Source organism: Elephas maximus, chromosome 23 (assembly GCF_024166365.1).
Source record: "Elephas maximus indicus isolate mEleMax1 chromosome 23, mEleMax1 primary haplotype, whole genome shotgun sequence".
Classification (NCBI taxonomy): domain Eukaryota; kingdom Metazoa; phylum Chordata; class Mammalia; order Proboscidea; family Elephantidae; genus Elephas; species Elephas maximus.
This window is the reverse complement of record NC_064841.1, coordinates 27249862-27264414: the sequence shown is the minus strand read 5'-3', so window position 1 is coordinate 27264414 and position 14553 is coordinate 27249862. Positions and strand designations below refer to the sequence as shown.

Below are 14553 nucleotides of genomic sequence, written 5' to 3'. Positions count from 1 at the left end.
CCAACTGAATGTGGAAATTATAGAACAGTATCATTAATATCACACACAAGCAAAATTCTGCTGAAGATCATTCAAAAATGGCTGCAGCAGTATATTGACAGGGAACTGCCAGAAATTCAGGCCAGTTTCAGAAGTGGGCGTGGAACCAGGGATATCATTGCTGATGTCAGATGGATCCTGGCTGAAAGCAGAGAATACCAGAAGGATGTTTACCTGTGTTTTATTGATTATGCAAAGGCATTTAACTACGGATAACACTGGGAATTCCAGTACACTTAATTGTGCTCATGAGGAACCTTTACACAGATCAAGAGGCAGTTGTTCGGATAGAACAAGGGGATATTGATTGGCTTAAAGTCAGGAAAGGTGTGCGTCAGGGTTGTATTCTTTCACCATACCTATTTCATCTGTATGCTGAACAAATAATCCGAGAAGCTGGACGGGGCATCAAGATTGGAGGAAGACTCATTAACAACGTGCGTTATGCAGATGACACAACCTTGCTTGCTGAAAGTGAAGAGGACTTAAAGCACTCACTAATGAAGATCAAAGACCACAGCCTTCAGTATGGATTACACCTCAACATAAAGAAAACAAAAATCCTCACAACTGGACCAATGAGCAACATCATGATAAACGGAGAAAAGATTGAAGTTGTCAAGGATTTCATTTTACTTGGATCCACAATCAACAGCCATGGAAGCAGCAGTCAAGAAATCAAAAGATGCATTGCATTGGGCAAATCTGCTGTAAAGGACCTCTTCAAAGTGTTGAAGAGCAAAGATGTCACCCTGAAGACTAAGGTGCACCTGACCCAAGCCATGGTACTTTCAATCGCATCATATGCATGCGAAAGCTGGACACTGAATAAGGAAGACAGAAGAAGAGTTGACGCCTTTGAATTGTGATGTTGGCGAAGAATATTGAATATACCATGGACTGCCAAAAGAACGAACAAATCTGTCTTAGAAGAAGTACAACCAGAATGCTTCTTAGAAGTAAGGATGGCGAGACTGCGTCTTACATACTTTGGACATGTTGTCAGGAGGGATCAGTCCCTGGAGAAGGACATTACACTTGGCAGAGTACAGGGTCAGTGGAGAAGAGGAAGACCCTCACGGAGGTGGATTGACACAGTGGCTGCAACAATGAGCTCAAGCATAACAACGATTGTAAGGATGGCGCAGGACTGGGCAGTGTTTCGTTCTGTGCTAGCTGACTCCATCACAGGGCTGGCAGCTTTTTCCTAGCTGCAGTTTAGTTCTGGAATTGCATCTAGGCATTTCCGATTGCTATTTTGATTGGATTCAGCAGGCACATTAACAAAGCACCTCTTAAGGAAAGCTATTTTGCAGGTAGCTGTTACCTGTTTATGCTGAACCTGTTGGCTTCATTGGTACCTGGTGGCCGTTATAAAAACCCGGTCATTGAAGTGTGGGGCAGAAGGAAGCTTACTATCATCTTTTAAATTCCCTCTCATTGACACAATTAGGAAAAGTGTGTGGGCAGAAAGTGAACCACAGGGAGAATTCAGTGGAGTAATTAAAATGTTAAGAAGTCATATGTGAGTGCATTAGATAAAACACTGGAAAAAACAGTGTAGGAGAAAATGGAATGCAAAAAACAGATTGATAGATTTTTAAAAGTGGGCATTGGCACAGGGAAATAGGACCTGTGACATATTGGATGTTTGACTGCAAAATGAGAGTGATTAGAGTTAACTTTGCATTCTACATACATCATTTCATAGAGTTCAGGGAACTCTTAGGGCCATCTTAAAAGACAAACCAACAACCAAGCCCATTGCCATGGAGTCAGTTCTGACTTATGGTGACCCCATATGTTACAGAGTAGAGCTGCTCCGTAGGGTTTTTTTTTTTTTCTTTTTGGCCCTAAACTTTACAGAAGCAGACCACCAGGCCTTTCTTCCAAAGCACTGCTGGGGGGGGGGTTGAACCACTAAACTTTAGGTTAGTAGTTGAGCCTCAAACAGTTTGCACCACCCAAAGACTCCATCTTTCAAGAATGGAATTAATATCAACTTAAGGTGTCAATTTTATGGTTCCATTCTATTACTTGCTTAAACTCCCGCTTCCAAACTCAAGCAAAGAATTATTCGTAAATGTTCTAGAGAGAACCTAGGCCTTCCATCTCTATTACTCCAGATTTCTCCTTAGGAGTTGTGCCTGGAATACATTTAGAAACCATCCACATTTTCATGCTAAATTCTTGTGGTGATAAAGGGGGTTGTAAGAAACAGCATGTATCTGTACGTTGGAGATAGAGGGGAATGATGTTATCTAACCGATGGCATCTCCCCTAGAAATAGACTGCTGGGATCTTTTCCATGTGATTGGATTTCATTTCCAGAGCTCAAGAAACAGATAGTTGCAGGAGAATTGTCTTATTACAACCAGGACCAGGAACTTATTCAAGAGCAAGAGGTCAAGTCCATTTCTAATCTCCCATGGAAGTTTTCCCATCATTGTCAGTGACCTCATGGCTGGAAAGTTTGAATTTTGCTAAGAGCTATGAACAAGGAATGGCTTTAATTAAAGAAAAAGATAGTCAATAATTGTTGGTTTGACGTTTATAAGACAATAATTCTGGTAAAATCATATTCCATGAGAGAAATGGAGAGCTGTATTATGCTATTACCAGAAGCTGAGAATAAAATTAATTTAACTTGAAATAAATCTTCAGCAATGCTATAACAAACATACCGGGCAGCTTCTGAATATCTTTCCAGACATCTAAACACTGTTGCCTGACGCAGATGATTTCGGAAATAGGCTGGGTTTAAAACAATGCTCCTGTTAAAAGATAAAGGAAATGCAAGTGTTATTAGGTTTTTAAAAGACAATTACCAGAAGTGTATAGGAATGAAATCACATGCATTCAACTTTATATACTATGTATTTTGAAAGGTACTCATGAATGAAGCCCCTTCCAGTAATTGTCAGACAAATAAACAAGAGTTATTGAAAAGCTAATTAAGCTTGCAACATAAAAGTAATTTTCTTTTTCATAGCATTTGATATTTTTTACAGATAAGGAAAGGGCTGGAAAGAATTTGAACCTAAGTTATACTGCATATAAGTCATGGTGCTATTTTATTTGCTTATGTTTATAGGTTGAGTAAAAATATTACGCTATTTATGGTATGTCTCCTATAATGAAGGGTAAAGTTGTTGCTGAATTTTAGCTAGTAGGAATGAACTGGAATTTGACTGCCATGTTCATTTGAATCCTGTAATTAGGGTCTGTGTCTTACTCTAGGTGGATATTGTAGTGGAAATTGGTAAAGCGTGCTAATCTTGATGTTGCCACTTTTGGTTAAGTCCCTTATTCAATTAAGCCTCTGTTTTCTCTTGATTGAAATTACAAGGCTGGACTAAACATTACAAGGTTTTTTTTCAACTCTAGAATTCTGTGATCTTTGGCAAAATTAATTATGACTTTTTGGTTTATGCAGTTTTTGTACTTGCGGCTTCAGCAAATCTTATTCATTGTATCCGTTGGAACAAGAGTGACTCTTGTAGATGATTGATTTATCTTTAACTGCTCTCTCTTCCTTCACCTCATCGTCTCACAGGATTCTGGAGGCAAGTCAAGCCCATCTGAGAAGACAATGATCACTCCCCTGCTACCTTCTTCATGAACTGGTAGACATGTCCCTTCTTTCCTTCACTGAGAACCTATTATGGCTAGCACTGCTCAAGGCATTTGATATAATGAGGTGACCTAGATAGATACAGTTTATGCCTCATTACTGAATGAAGAGATGGCCGTTAGTGAAAGTTTGAAATATAGATTGTACTAACAGAATATATAGTGAGAATTATTGATGTGGGATACAGTGAGCCTGTTTTCACAAGTTGATGAGAATCACCTGAAATTAGTTCATTATTGAAGTCAATAATTCTTAATCTTTTTTGAGGGGTTCGCAGAGCTTTTAGAGAATCAGATGAAAGCTATGTACCTCTGTTCAGAAAAATGCACATAAAAAGAGTTGTTCAAATTTAGAGAAATCATGTGACCACTTAGGGCTATTTATGAACTCCAGATTAAAAAAAAAAAATCATGCATACTAAAATAATTCCATTCTCAGAAAAGTTGCTTATAGAAAGAACAAAATGGAAATAGAACATCTATTTGGGCCATGTGGAAATCATAGAATTCTAGATATGAAATGGATTGATTGTATAATTTAGTTCAACTTCCAAACTTTAAAGCATGTGAACAGAAACCAGAGAGGTTAAGGGAACTTTCTAAAATCATACACAATTACGTAATTAGTTAAAGAGCTGTTTTAAGTGTGTCATGTTTCCTATCTTCAGCCTCAGTGTTTTGTATTACACCTTAGAAAAAAAACAAACAGTTGCTGAGTCAGCTGTGACTCATCATGACCCCATGCATGTAAGTGTAGAACAGTGCTCCACAGGGTTTTCGGTAGCTGTGATTTTTCGGAAGTAGATCACCAGGCCTGTTTTTCTGAGAAGCCTCTGGGTAAATCAGAACTGCCAGTATTCCAGTTAGTAGCCAAGCACTTAACTGTTTGCTACGTCTTACTGCCTCTCCAAGATGATTTCTGAATTAGCGGGGTCTGAGTTAATAATTGTTAATAATTTGTAGAAATGAATACATTAATCCTCCAAGAACACAGATTATTTGCTTTGGTAATTTCTGATTAAAATATTAGAAATTTAAAAACTATCACATGGGTTCATTCTCTATCCAGTAGTTGTCTTCAGAAAATGAGCATCTACAGAGTATGTTTTTGTATTTTATCCTTCTAAAACTAACCCTGTATAAGTAGAGCGGAGTGATTAAGACCAGAGCTCTGCCTAAGGCCTGGATCTTCCAACTCTTTGACCTGTATTTTTTCATCTACTTCATGGTTAATTTTCCTCACTTATTTTGTAATCATTTATTTACTTCTGCATGTTTAGTAAAAAAACCAAAAACAAACAAAAAAACCCAACCCACTGTCGTTGAGTTGATTCTGACTCATAGTGACCCTAGAGAGGACAGAGTAGAACTTCCCCATAGGGTTTCCATGCAGCAGCTGGTGCATGTGAACTGCCAACCTTTTGGTTAGCAGCTGAGCCCTTAACCACTGCACATCACCAGGACTCAGCATGTTTAGTATGTGCCTACAAATGTGATGGGACAAAATCTTTACTGAATGGATATTTTTAGCTTTATTTGCCCACGATGTAGCGTTCTAGCTTTGCTGAGGTATTCTTCAAGACAAATCTTGCTCTACCAGAGCAAGAAAGAAGGATGGGGTGCAGTGGGCAGGAAAAGTGGCGAGGGAAAAGTTTAGCAAAAGAGGTTTAGTCAATTTATACACAGAATCAAGCGAGGGAGGACGGGAAGGAAGGGGTCCCAAATTGGCTTGAGATTCCGGTGGAGGAGAAGATATTTCGTGGGGAGTGACAGCTGATGAGGTAGGCACTGTGGGAAATGTTTCAGTGTGGCCTTAAAAAGAATATATTAAAAAAAAATTGCTTGTGATTATGAGTCATCATTATGGTGTTGATGAAACATAAGTGGAGGACATGGGTTTGAAAATCATTACCATTAGACTGAACTGGGTTCTTTTAATCATAACACCACCCTGCACTGAACCATGTGAGTCACAGTTTCATAAGAGAAACCCAAAGAAGATCCATGCACTGTCTCTACCCTGAGAAGTTGAGGTGTAACTGTAAAAGGATATTTAGAAATTTGGGATATTATATTTAACAATCTATTTTTCTTGACTCGTAATTATTGCAGCATTCAGCATGTCCTATAATATGCCCTATTAGGTATCTGTCAAGAACATGTTAATGGTGTTTATAAAGCCTAGTGTTTATGTTTTGTTAATCTTATGTTTTCTGAAATGACTATTCAGAAATAGCTTTTGGTGTGTACAACTTGTAGAGGAAGTATTTATTTGTCTTTTAAAAATTATTTAGCCTTTGATAACATTTCCAGAGCTGTAGGAGGTAGTCTAGGGCCAAAATTGACCATCTGACTGGAACTATAAAAACCCCATTGCCATTGAGTTGATTCTGACTCATAGCGACCCTATAGGACAGAGTAGGACTGCCCCACAGGGTTTCCAAGGAGCTCCCGGTGGATTCAAACTGCCAAGCTTTTGGTTAGCAGCCGTAGCTCTTAACCACTACGCCACCAGGGTTTCCATGACTGGAACCATATGGGGGGAAAAAGGACAATTATATTCAGAAAGAGAAGGTCTCTGTGCTGATTGGTCTGATTTTGTCAGGGAGGAAATAACTGATTTAGTTATGTTGATAGGGTTTTCAGGAAACAACAAGAATCATGTTAGAATAAATTATAGAAGTCATTGAATTTTTTTATCAGAGAAATGGAGTTAGTGTTAGTAACAGGAATGTTGCTCACTTGATTGACTCTCTCTGTCCTAAGTGAATGGGATCGTGTAAAATAATATATATTTTAATACATACAAGTTTATTTTCTTCATCAATTTTTTATATGTGGCATGTCTTGTGCATATAGATGACTTTTTTGTGGATGATTTAAAATTTATCTTTTATATTAAAGTTCACATAATTTGTGTGTGTTCACTGTGAGTGTTTGCTTATTTCATTAAGTCCTAAGGCTGCGGTGCTATAAGGTCAGAATATTGAGTTTATGTTTATTTTAGTGATTATTTTAGCTGTCCTAATTCACTTGTCAAATAATTTCTCTTTCTTTCATTGATTTGACAAGCCATCTTTTATACTAAATCCATATGCACAGTTGGGTCTATGACTGGACTTTCTAGTCCATGCTTTTCATCTCTCTGTTCCTGTGGCAGAAACAACTTTTTTAAGTTATCGTTGCAAAATACATTTTAATTTCTGGAAGGGGAAAAACTGCTAGATCTATCCTCTTTGCAAAAAAATTTAATAGCTGGTATGGCACATTTATTCTTCCTGATCAACTTTAAAATCTTTTTTTTTTTTTTTAAGTTGCAAAAAACATCATTTGGTGGTTTTCACTGAAGTTAAACTAAAAGTATTAGATTAAATTTAGGAAGAATAGACATTTTATACTATTGTCTTCCCATGCAGGAATGTGATGTTTCTTTATTCAAATATTCTTTTCTGTGTCCCAGTAATATTTTAACCTTTCACCTTTTAAAAAATAGAGATCTTATTAATTTTTTAAGTTTTAAAACTATATACATATGAATCTGTGTGCATATATATATGTATTATATATATATATATATATATATACGTTGTTATTAGGTGCTGTTGAGTTGATTTTTGACTTACAACAGCCCCATGTAACAGAGTAGAACTGCCCCATAGGGTTGTCTAGGATACATATATACCTTGCTAAAAGTATGATCGGCAGCAACTGGGAGTTTATTAGAATTGTACAATATTGATCCTTACCCCAGACCTACTGAATCAGAATCTGCGTTTTAACAGGGTTCTCAGGTGATTTGTATGCATATTAAAGATTTAGAAGTTTTTATGTAGATTTAGGCCTGGTGGTGCAGTTGTTAAGAGGTATGGTGAGCTATGGCTGCTAACCAAAAGGCTGGCAGTTCAAATCCACCAGTCGCTCCTTGGAAACCCTGTGGGGCAGTTCTACTCTGTCCCATAGGGTCGCTATGAGTCCAAACCAACTTGAGGGCAATGGATTTTTTTTTTTTTTGATGTGTATTCATATTAAGAATGACATTTTTCTAACTTTTTATTGCTAGCATTTAGGATATTTATTTAAAAAATATATTTTTATCCTTATGACTTAAAAGCTCATTGATTTAATTTTTTTTCTATATCATCTGCAAATAATGTTTGTCTCTGCTTTTCAATATTTATGTCTTTTTTTCTCTTTTACTGTATAGGTTACAATTTAAAGTACAAGAAAGTAAATAAGAGAAGTGACCCAGACATGCTTTAATATTTCACTGATAATTACGATTATGAATCAATTAGAGAAAAAATTAGACTTTTTTAATTTTTTCAAGAGTTATTATCAGAAATAAATATTTTATTTTTTCAAATGCTCTTTGGATTGATCAAAATGATCATACGGACTTTGTTCTTTGACCTTTTCTACTAATGCAGTGTACTAATTTTTAACTCAAAAAGAAAGTATCATTGTTGTTGTTGTTAGGTGCCTTCAAGTGGGTTCCAACTCATAGCGACCCGACCCTACCTACCACAGAACAAAACACTGCCCGGTCCTGCACTGTGCTCACAATCATTGTTATGCTTGAGCCCATTGTTGCAGCCACTGTGTCAATTCATCTCATTGAGAGTCTCCCTCTTTTCCACTGACTCTCTACTTTACCAAGCACCAAGTCATTTTCCAGGGACTGATCCCTCCTGACATGTCCAAAGTATGTAAGACATAATCTCACCACCCTTGCTTCTAAGGAGCATTCTGGTTGTACTTCTAACAAGACAAATTTGTACTTGCTTTTGGCAGTCCATGGTATATTCAATATTCTTCACCAGCACTACAATTCAAAGGCATCAACTCCTCTTCAGTCTTCCTTATTCATTGTCCTGCTTTTGCATGCATATGATACAAGTGAAAATACCATGGCTTGGGTCAGGGGCACCTTAGTCTTCAAGGTGACATCTTTGCTTTTCAACACTTTAACGAGATTTTTTGCAGCAGATTTGCCCAATGCAATGCATCTTTTGATTTCCTGACTGCTGCTTCCGTGGGTATTAATGGTGAATCCAAGAAAAATGAAATCCTTGACAACTTTAATCTTTTCTCCTTTTATCATGATGTTGCTTATTGGTCCAGTTGTGAGGATTTTTGTTTTCTTTATGTTGAGGTGTAATCCAGACTGAAAGCTGTGGTCTTTGATCTTCATCAGTAAGTCCTTCAAGTTCTCTTTACTTCCAGCAAGCAAGGTTGTGTCACCTGCATAATGCAGGGTGTTAATAATCTTCCTCCAATCCTCATGGCCTGTTCTTCTTCATATAGTCCAGCTTCTCGGATCATTTGCTCAGCATACAGATTGAATAGGTATGATGAAAGGATACAGCACTGACACACAACATTTCTGAACTTAAATCATGCAGTATTCCCTTGTTCTGTCCAAATGATTGCTTCTTGATCTATGTACAGGTTCCTCATGTGCACAATTAAGTGTTCTAGAATTAACATTCTTCACAATGTTATCCATAATTTGTTACGCTCCACACAGTAGACATAGTTGAAAGCTTTTGCGTAGTCAGTAAAATACAAGTAAGCATCCTTCTGGTATACATAAAAAATAATAGAATATTAAAGTCAGGGATTAAGAAAGTTAATAGCAAAAAAAGCTATAAAATCAAGGACAAAAATCTATGGAGAAACATAAAAGTAAGAATTTTTTAAAATTTTACTGTGATTTTTGTATTAGATTTAGCTATTAATTGTACTGTTCATTCTGCTTTTCAATTCATTCATTTCTGTTTTTATATTTATTAATGCACTTTTTTCCCTGTATTTATTCCTTTTCTCATTCTCAATTTAATATTTAATGCATTTATGCTTATGTTATCTTCTTAAATAAAGACATTTATAGTTATGAAATTTTTACTGATTTTAGCTTTGAACAAATTCTTTAAGTATAGGGTATTTTTGATTGTCATACTTTTCCCCCTAATTTCTAATTATAAATTTTAATTCCTTTTGGCCTGAAGAATTATTTAAGATAATATTATTTGATTTCCAAAGCGTAGTTTTCAATTTCCGCTTTTGATATATATAAAGATTAGTGAGGATGTGGAGTCAACAGGCACCCTAGACAAATGTTCAGCAAAGACCCGAAAAACTACGTAAAACTGAAACCCTAAGCATCAAACGAATGGATAAAGAACTAGATTACAACTGAATGGAAGAAGAAACTGATAAAAACAGAGAATGCGGAGAGACATGGAGTAGAGGTCTCTTGCAAACTAACACGGCATAAGCGTCGCCATCTTTGAAACACAGCTAGCAACGACCCTGGATGGGGGTATGGGAAGGCAACTTCATGGAGCTCCGAACAGGAGACAGAATACCTGGTAAACAGAGAAACACACTTTCTAATCCCTCACCCTTTTGGTCAGTAGAAGCAAGAACCATGCCATCCTGGCGACCCCCACGACCAGGGTCCACAATATGAGCTCCCCTCCCCCCAGCCCCACCTCACCCCTTTCTGCCCTGTGGCTTTTTTTTTTCTTTCTCCCTTTCGCCTAGCCCTGTACCCTACCTTTCTCTTTCCTGGCCCCTGCCATGCTCCCATGGCTAGAGAGCCACTGGTCCACTGCTTCCTCCGGTCTGCCTCACTCCAACCTGCTAGCTGTCACTGCATGATTTTTTTCTTTTTTTCCCTTTCTTCCTTTTCATTCTCCCTTCCACCTAACCCCGTATGCTACCTCCTCCCTGCCCATCGGCTCCTGCTGCACCACCATGGCTAGAGAGCCACTGGTCTGCCACTGTGCCAGGTCCACTGCACCCCCACCCACCAGCTCCTGCTGTGCCACCATTTCATTTTTTGCTTCATCTTCTTTCTTTACATTCTTCTCCCACCTAGCCTCATACACCACCTCCCCCTCTTTTGCCAGCCCCCACTGTGCCAATGTGCCACTGTAGCTAGAGGGCCCCCAGCCCACCACCACCCTAGGTCCATCCCATCCCACAGGCAGCTCTTACTGTGCCACTTTTTTTTCCTTTCTAACTTTCCTTTCTCTCTCCCACCTAGTCCTGTATGCCACCTCTTCCCTTCCTGCTGGCCCATGCAATGATGTCACAGATAAAGTGCCACCAACACACTGACCCACCACTCCTTAGGTTTGCCCCAACCCCACCCACCAGCCCCCACCAAGCTGCTATTTATTTAACTTTTTTCTTTCTTTCTAACTTCCACCTAGCCTCATATGGCACCTCCTCCCTTCCCAGCTGTCCCCCAGGTCTGCCCAGCCCCACTCACTAGATACCCTTTTTTCCTTCTCTCTCTTTTCTTTCTACTCCCACCTAGCCCCATAGGCCACCCCACTTCCTGCAAGCCGCCGCCACACTGCCACGGCTAGAGTGTCCCTGGTGTTCAAGTCCAATACCACACTGGGCCCTTATAACCCCTCGCCTCCTCCACTCAATCAGCTGCTGGATGGTGGGAGGCAAGCCCATACCACTCTCCACCTGACATCCCTGCCCAGCTTGCAAGGGGCTATGAATGCTCTCATGCCTCTGGACCAACATCAGGAGGGAGACAGTACCCACCCAGTCCACCTTCAGCCACCTTGTCAAACCAGTGTACAGCAAAGGAAGCTCGCCCTGCCTGCTGCTACCCTGACCACCTAGATAAGGTGGTGAGAGCTATTATAACCACAGAATAGCAATCAGCAAAGTATGCCCGGCCCACCTGCCCTGGCATATCAAAACAAAATAAAAAAGCAGGATGAAAGAAATGAACAATCAGTAAATAAAGTAAATAATACCTTAATGTCCCAGAGACAGCAGACAATATCAAAACGTCTGAAAAATGGGACAAGATGGCTGCAGCAACTGACTGAAATAAAGAATCAGATAACCTTTCATTAAAAGAAAAGGCAGTGGAACTGCCTGACATGGAATTCCAAAAACTAATATGTAGGGCTCTCAAAGAGTATAGAAAAGAGATCAAAGAAAACACAGACAAAACAAAGGAAAAAAATAGACCAAACCATGGAAAACACAGAAAAAAAAGAAAACATAGCCAAAATCAAGGAAAACACAGACAAAACAAGAGAAGAATTCAGGAAAATAACACAAGAATAAAACGTCAAAGTAAATAATTAGAAATCATACAAAAGCAGCAGCTAAAAATCCAAAAGATAAACAACAAAATTTCAGAATGGACAACTCAACAGAAAGACTTAGGAGCAAATTTGAAACAATGGAAGACAGAATTAGCAAGATTAAAGACAAATCCATGGGTGTCACTTTATTTTAGGGAAAATCAGAGAAGAGAATGAAGAAAAAAGAAGAAAACCTAAGACTTACATGGAATAAAATCAAGATAAAAAACTGTGTGTGTGATTGGAGTTCCAGAAAAGGCTGAGAAAATGAAAAACACAGAGAAGGTCATTGGAGATTTTCTGGCAGAAAACTTCCCAAATGTCATAAAAGACAAAAAGCTGACCATCCAAGAAGGTCAATGAACAAATTTCTAGAAACACACTTCCTACCTAAACTAACACAAACTGAGATAGAAAATCTGAACAGGCCCAGAACAAGAGAAGAGATTGAAGAGGTAATTAAAAAAAAAAAATTCCCAACCAAAAAGAATCCCTGGCCCAGACTGCTTCACTGGAGAATTCTACCAAACATTCAGAGAAGAGCTCACACCAGTACAACTCAAACTATGTCAGAGCATAGTAAAGGAAGGAATACTCCCAAATTCATTCTATGAAGCCAATATAACCCTGATACCATAGCCAGGCAAAGACACCACAAAAAAAGAGAATTATACACCAATATCTTTCATGAATACAGATGCAAAAATTCTCAACAACATTTTAGTGAATAGAACTCAGCATCATGTCAAAAAAATAATACATCACAACCAAGTGGGATTTATAGCAGGTATGCAAGGATGGCTCAGCATTAGTAAATCAATCAGTATAATCCATCACATAAATAGAACAAAAGAAAAGAATCACATGAGCATTCCAATCAACACAGAAAAGGCCCTTGATGAATTCCAATACCCATTCCTGATAAAAACTCTGAAAAGAAAAGGAATAGAACCGAAATTCTCAACATAATAAAGGACATCTATATGAAACCAACCGCCAGCATCATTCTCAACGGACAGAGAATGAGAACAACACAAAGACACCCTATATCACCATTTCTATTTAACACTATGCGGGAAGTCCTAGCTAGAGCAATAAAGCAAGAAAAAGAAATAAAAGGCATCCAAATTGGAAAGGAAGAAGTAAAACTATCCGTATTCACAGATGATATGATCCTATACATAGGGAACCCCAGAGATTCCACAAGAAAATCACTGAAAGTAGTAGAAAGATTCAGCAGAGTAAGGGGATACAAGAGCAACATAAAAAATCAGTTGGATTCATGCACACCCATGAAAGAACTTCAAAAAGGAAATCAGGAAAACAATACCATTTATAATAGCCCCTAAAAGATAAAATATTTAGAAATAAATCTAACCAGGGATACAAAACACCTATACAAAGAAAACTACAAAACACTATTGCAAGAAACCAAAAAAGACCTACATAAATGGATTTCATCTTGCTTGGCTCCACAATCAACACCCGTGGAAGCAGCAGTCAAGAAATCAGACAACACATTGCTTTGGGCATACCTGCTGCAAGAGACCTCTTTAAAGTGTTAAAAAGGAAAGATGTCACTTTAAGGAGTAATGTGCACCTGTCCAGAGCCATGGTGTTTTCAGTTGCCTCATATGCATTTGAAAGCTGGAAAATGAATAAGGAAGACTGAAGAATAATTGATGTCTTTGAATTATGGTGGTGTTGATCAAGAATATTGAATATGCCAAGGCCTGCCAGAAGAATGAACAAATCTGTCTTGGAAGAAGTACAGCTAGAATGCTCAGTAGAAGCAAGGATAGCAAAACTTCCTCTCATGTACTTTGGACATGTTATTAGGAGGGATCAGCCCCTGGAGAAGGACATCATGCTTGGTAAAATAGAGGGTCATCGAAAATGAAGAAGACCCTCAACAAGATGGATTGACACAGTGGCTGCAACAATGGGCTCAAACATAGCAATGATTGTGAGGATGATGCAGGACCAGGCAGTGTTTTGTCCTGCTGTACATAGGGTTGCTCTGAGTTGGAATTGACTTGATCACACCTAACAACAACAACAACGTGAATGGAAAAACATATCATGCTCATGTATAGGACAATTTAACTTTGTTGAAAATGTCAGTTCTACCCAAAGCAATTTACAGATATAAGGCAATCCCAATCCAAATACCAACAGCATTCTTTAATGAGATGGAAAACTAATCACCAAGTTTATATGGAAAGGAAACAGACCCTGGATAAGCAAAGAATTATTGAAGAAAAGGAACAAAGTAGGAGGCCTCACACTACCTGATCTCAGGACCTACTACACAGCCTCAGTAATCAAAAGAGCCCTGTACTGGTACAAGGACAGACACGTAGACTAATGGAATGAACGGAGTCAAGAACACAGACGTAAATACATCCTCCTGTGGTCAGCTGATCTTTGACAGATGACCAAAGTCCATTAAATGGGGGAAAAGACAGTCTTTTTAACAGATGATGCTGGCAAAACTGGATGTCTATCTGTAAAAATATGAAACAAGACCCATACCTCACACCGTACATAAAAACTAACTGAAAATGGATCAAAGACCTAAATATACAGCCTAAAATGATAAAGATCATGAAAGAAAAAATAGGGACAACTCTAGGGACCCTAATATATGGTATAAATAGAATACAAACCACAGTTAACAATGCACAAACACCAGAAAATAAACTACATAACCGGGAGCTCCTAAAAATTAAACACTTATGCTTACCAAAGGACT

The 14553-nt window shown here is 38.3% G+C and overlaps 1 protein-coding gene across 1 annotated transcript in view; it reads right to left on the bottom strand.

The window, feature by feature from the left end:
• Window positions 1-14553, bottom strand: part of SPATA16 (spermatogenesis associated 16) — a 279989-nt gene that overhangs the window by 156513 nt on the left and 108923 nt on the right. The window contains exon 3 of the mRNA XM_049867466.1: window positions 2724-2813. Coding sequence (XP_049723423.1) covers window positions 2724-2813 — 90 coding nt within the window. The remainder of the gene's footprint in view (window positions 1-2723; window positions 2814-14553) is intronic.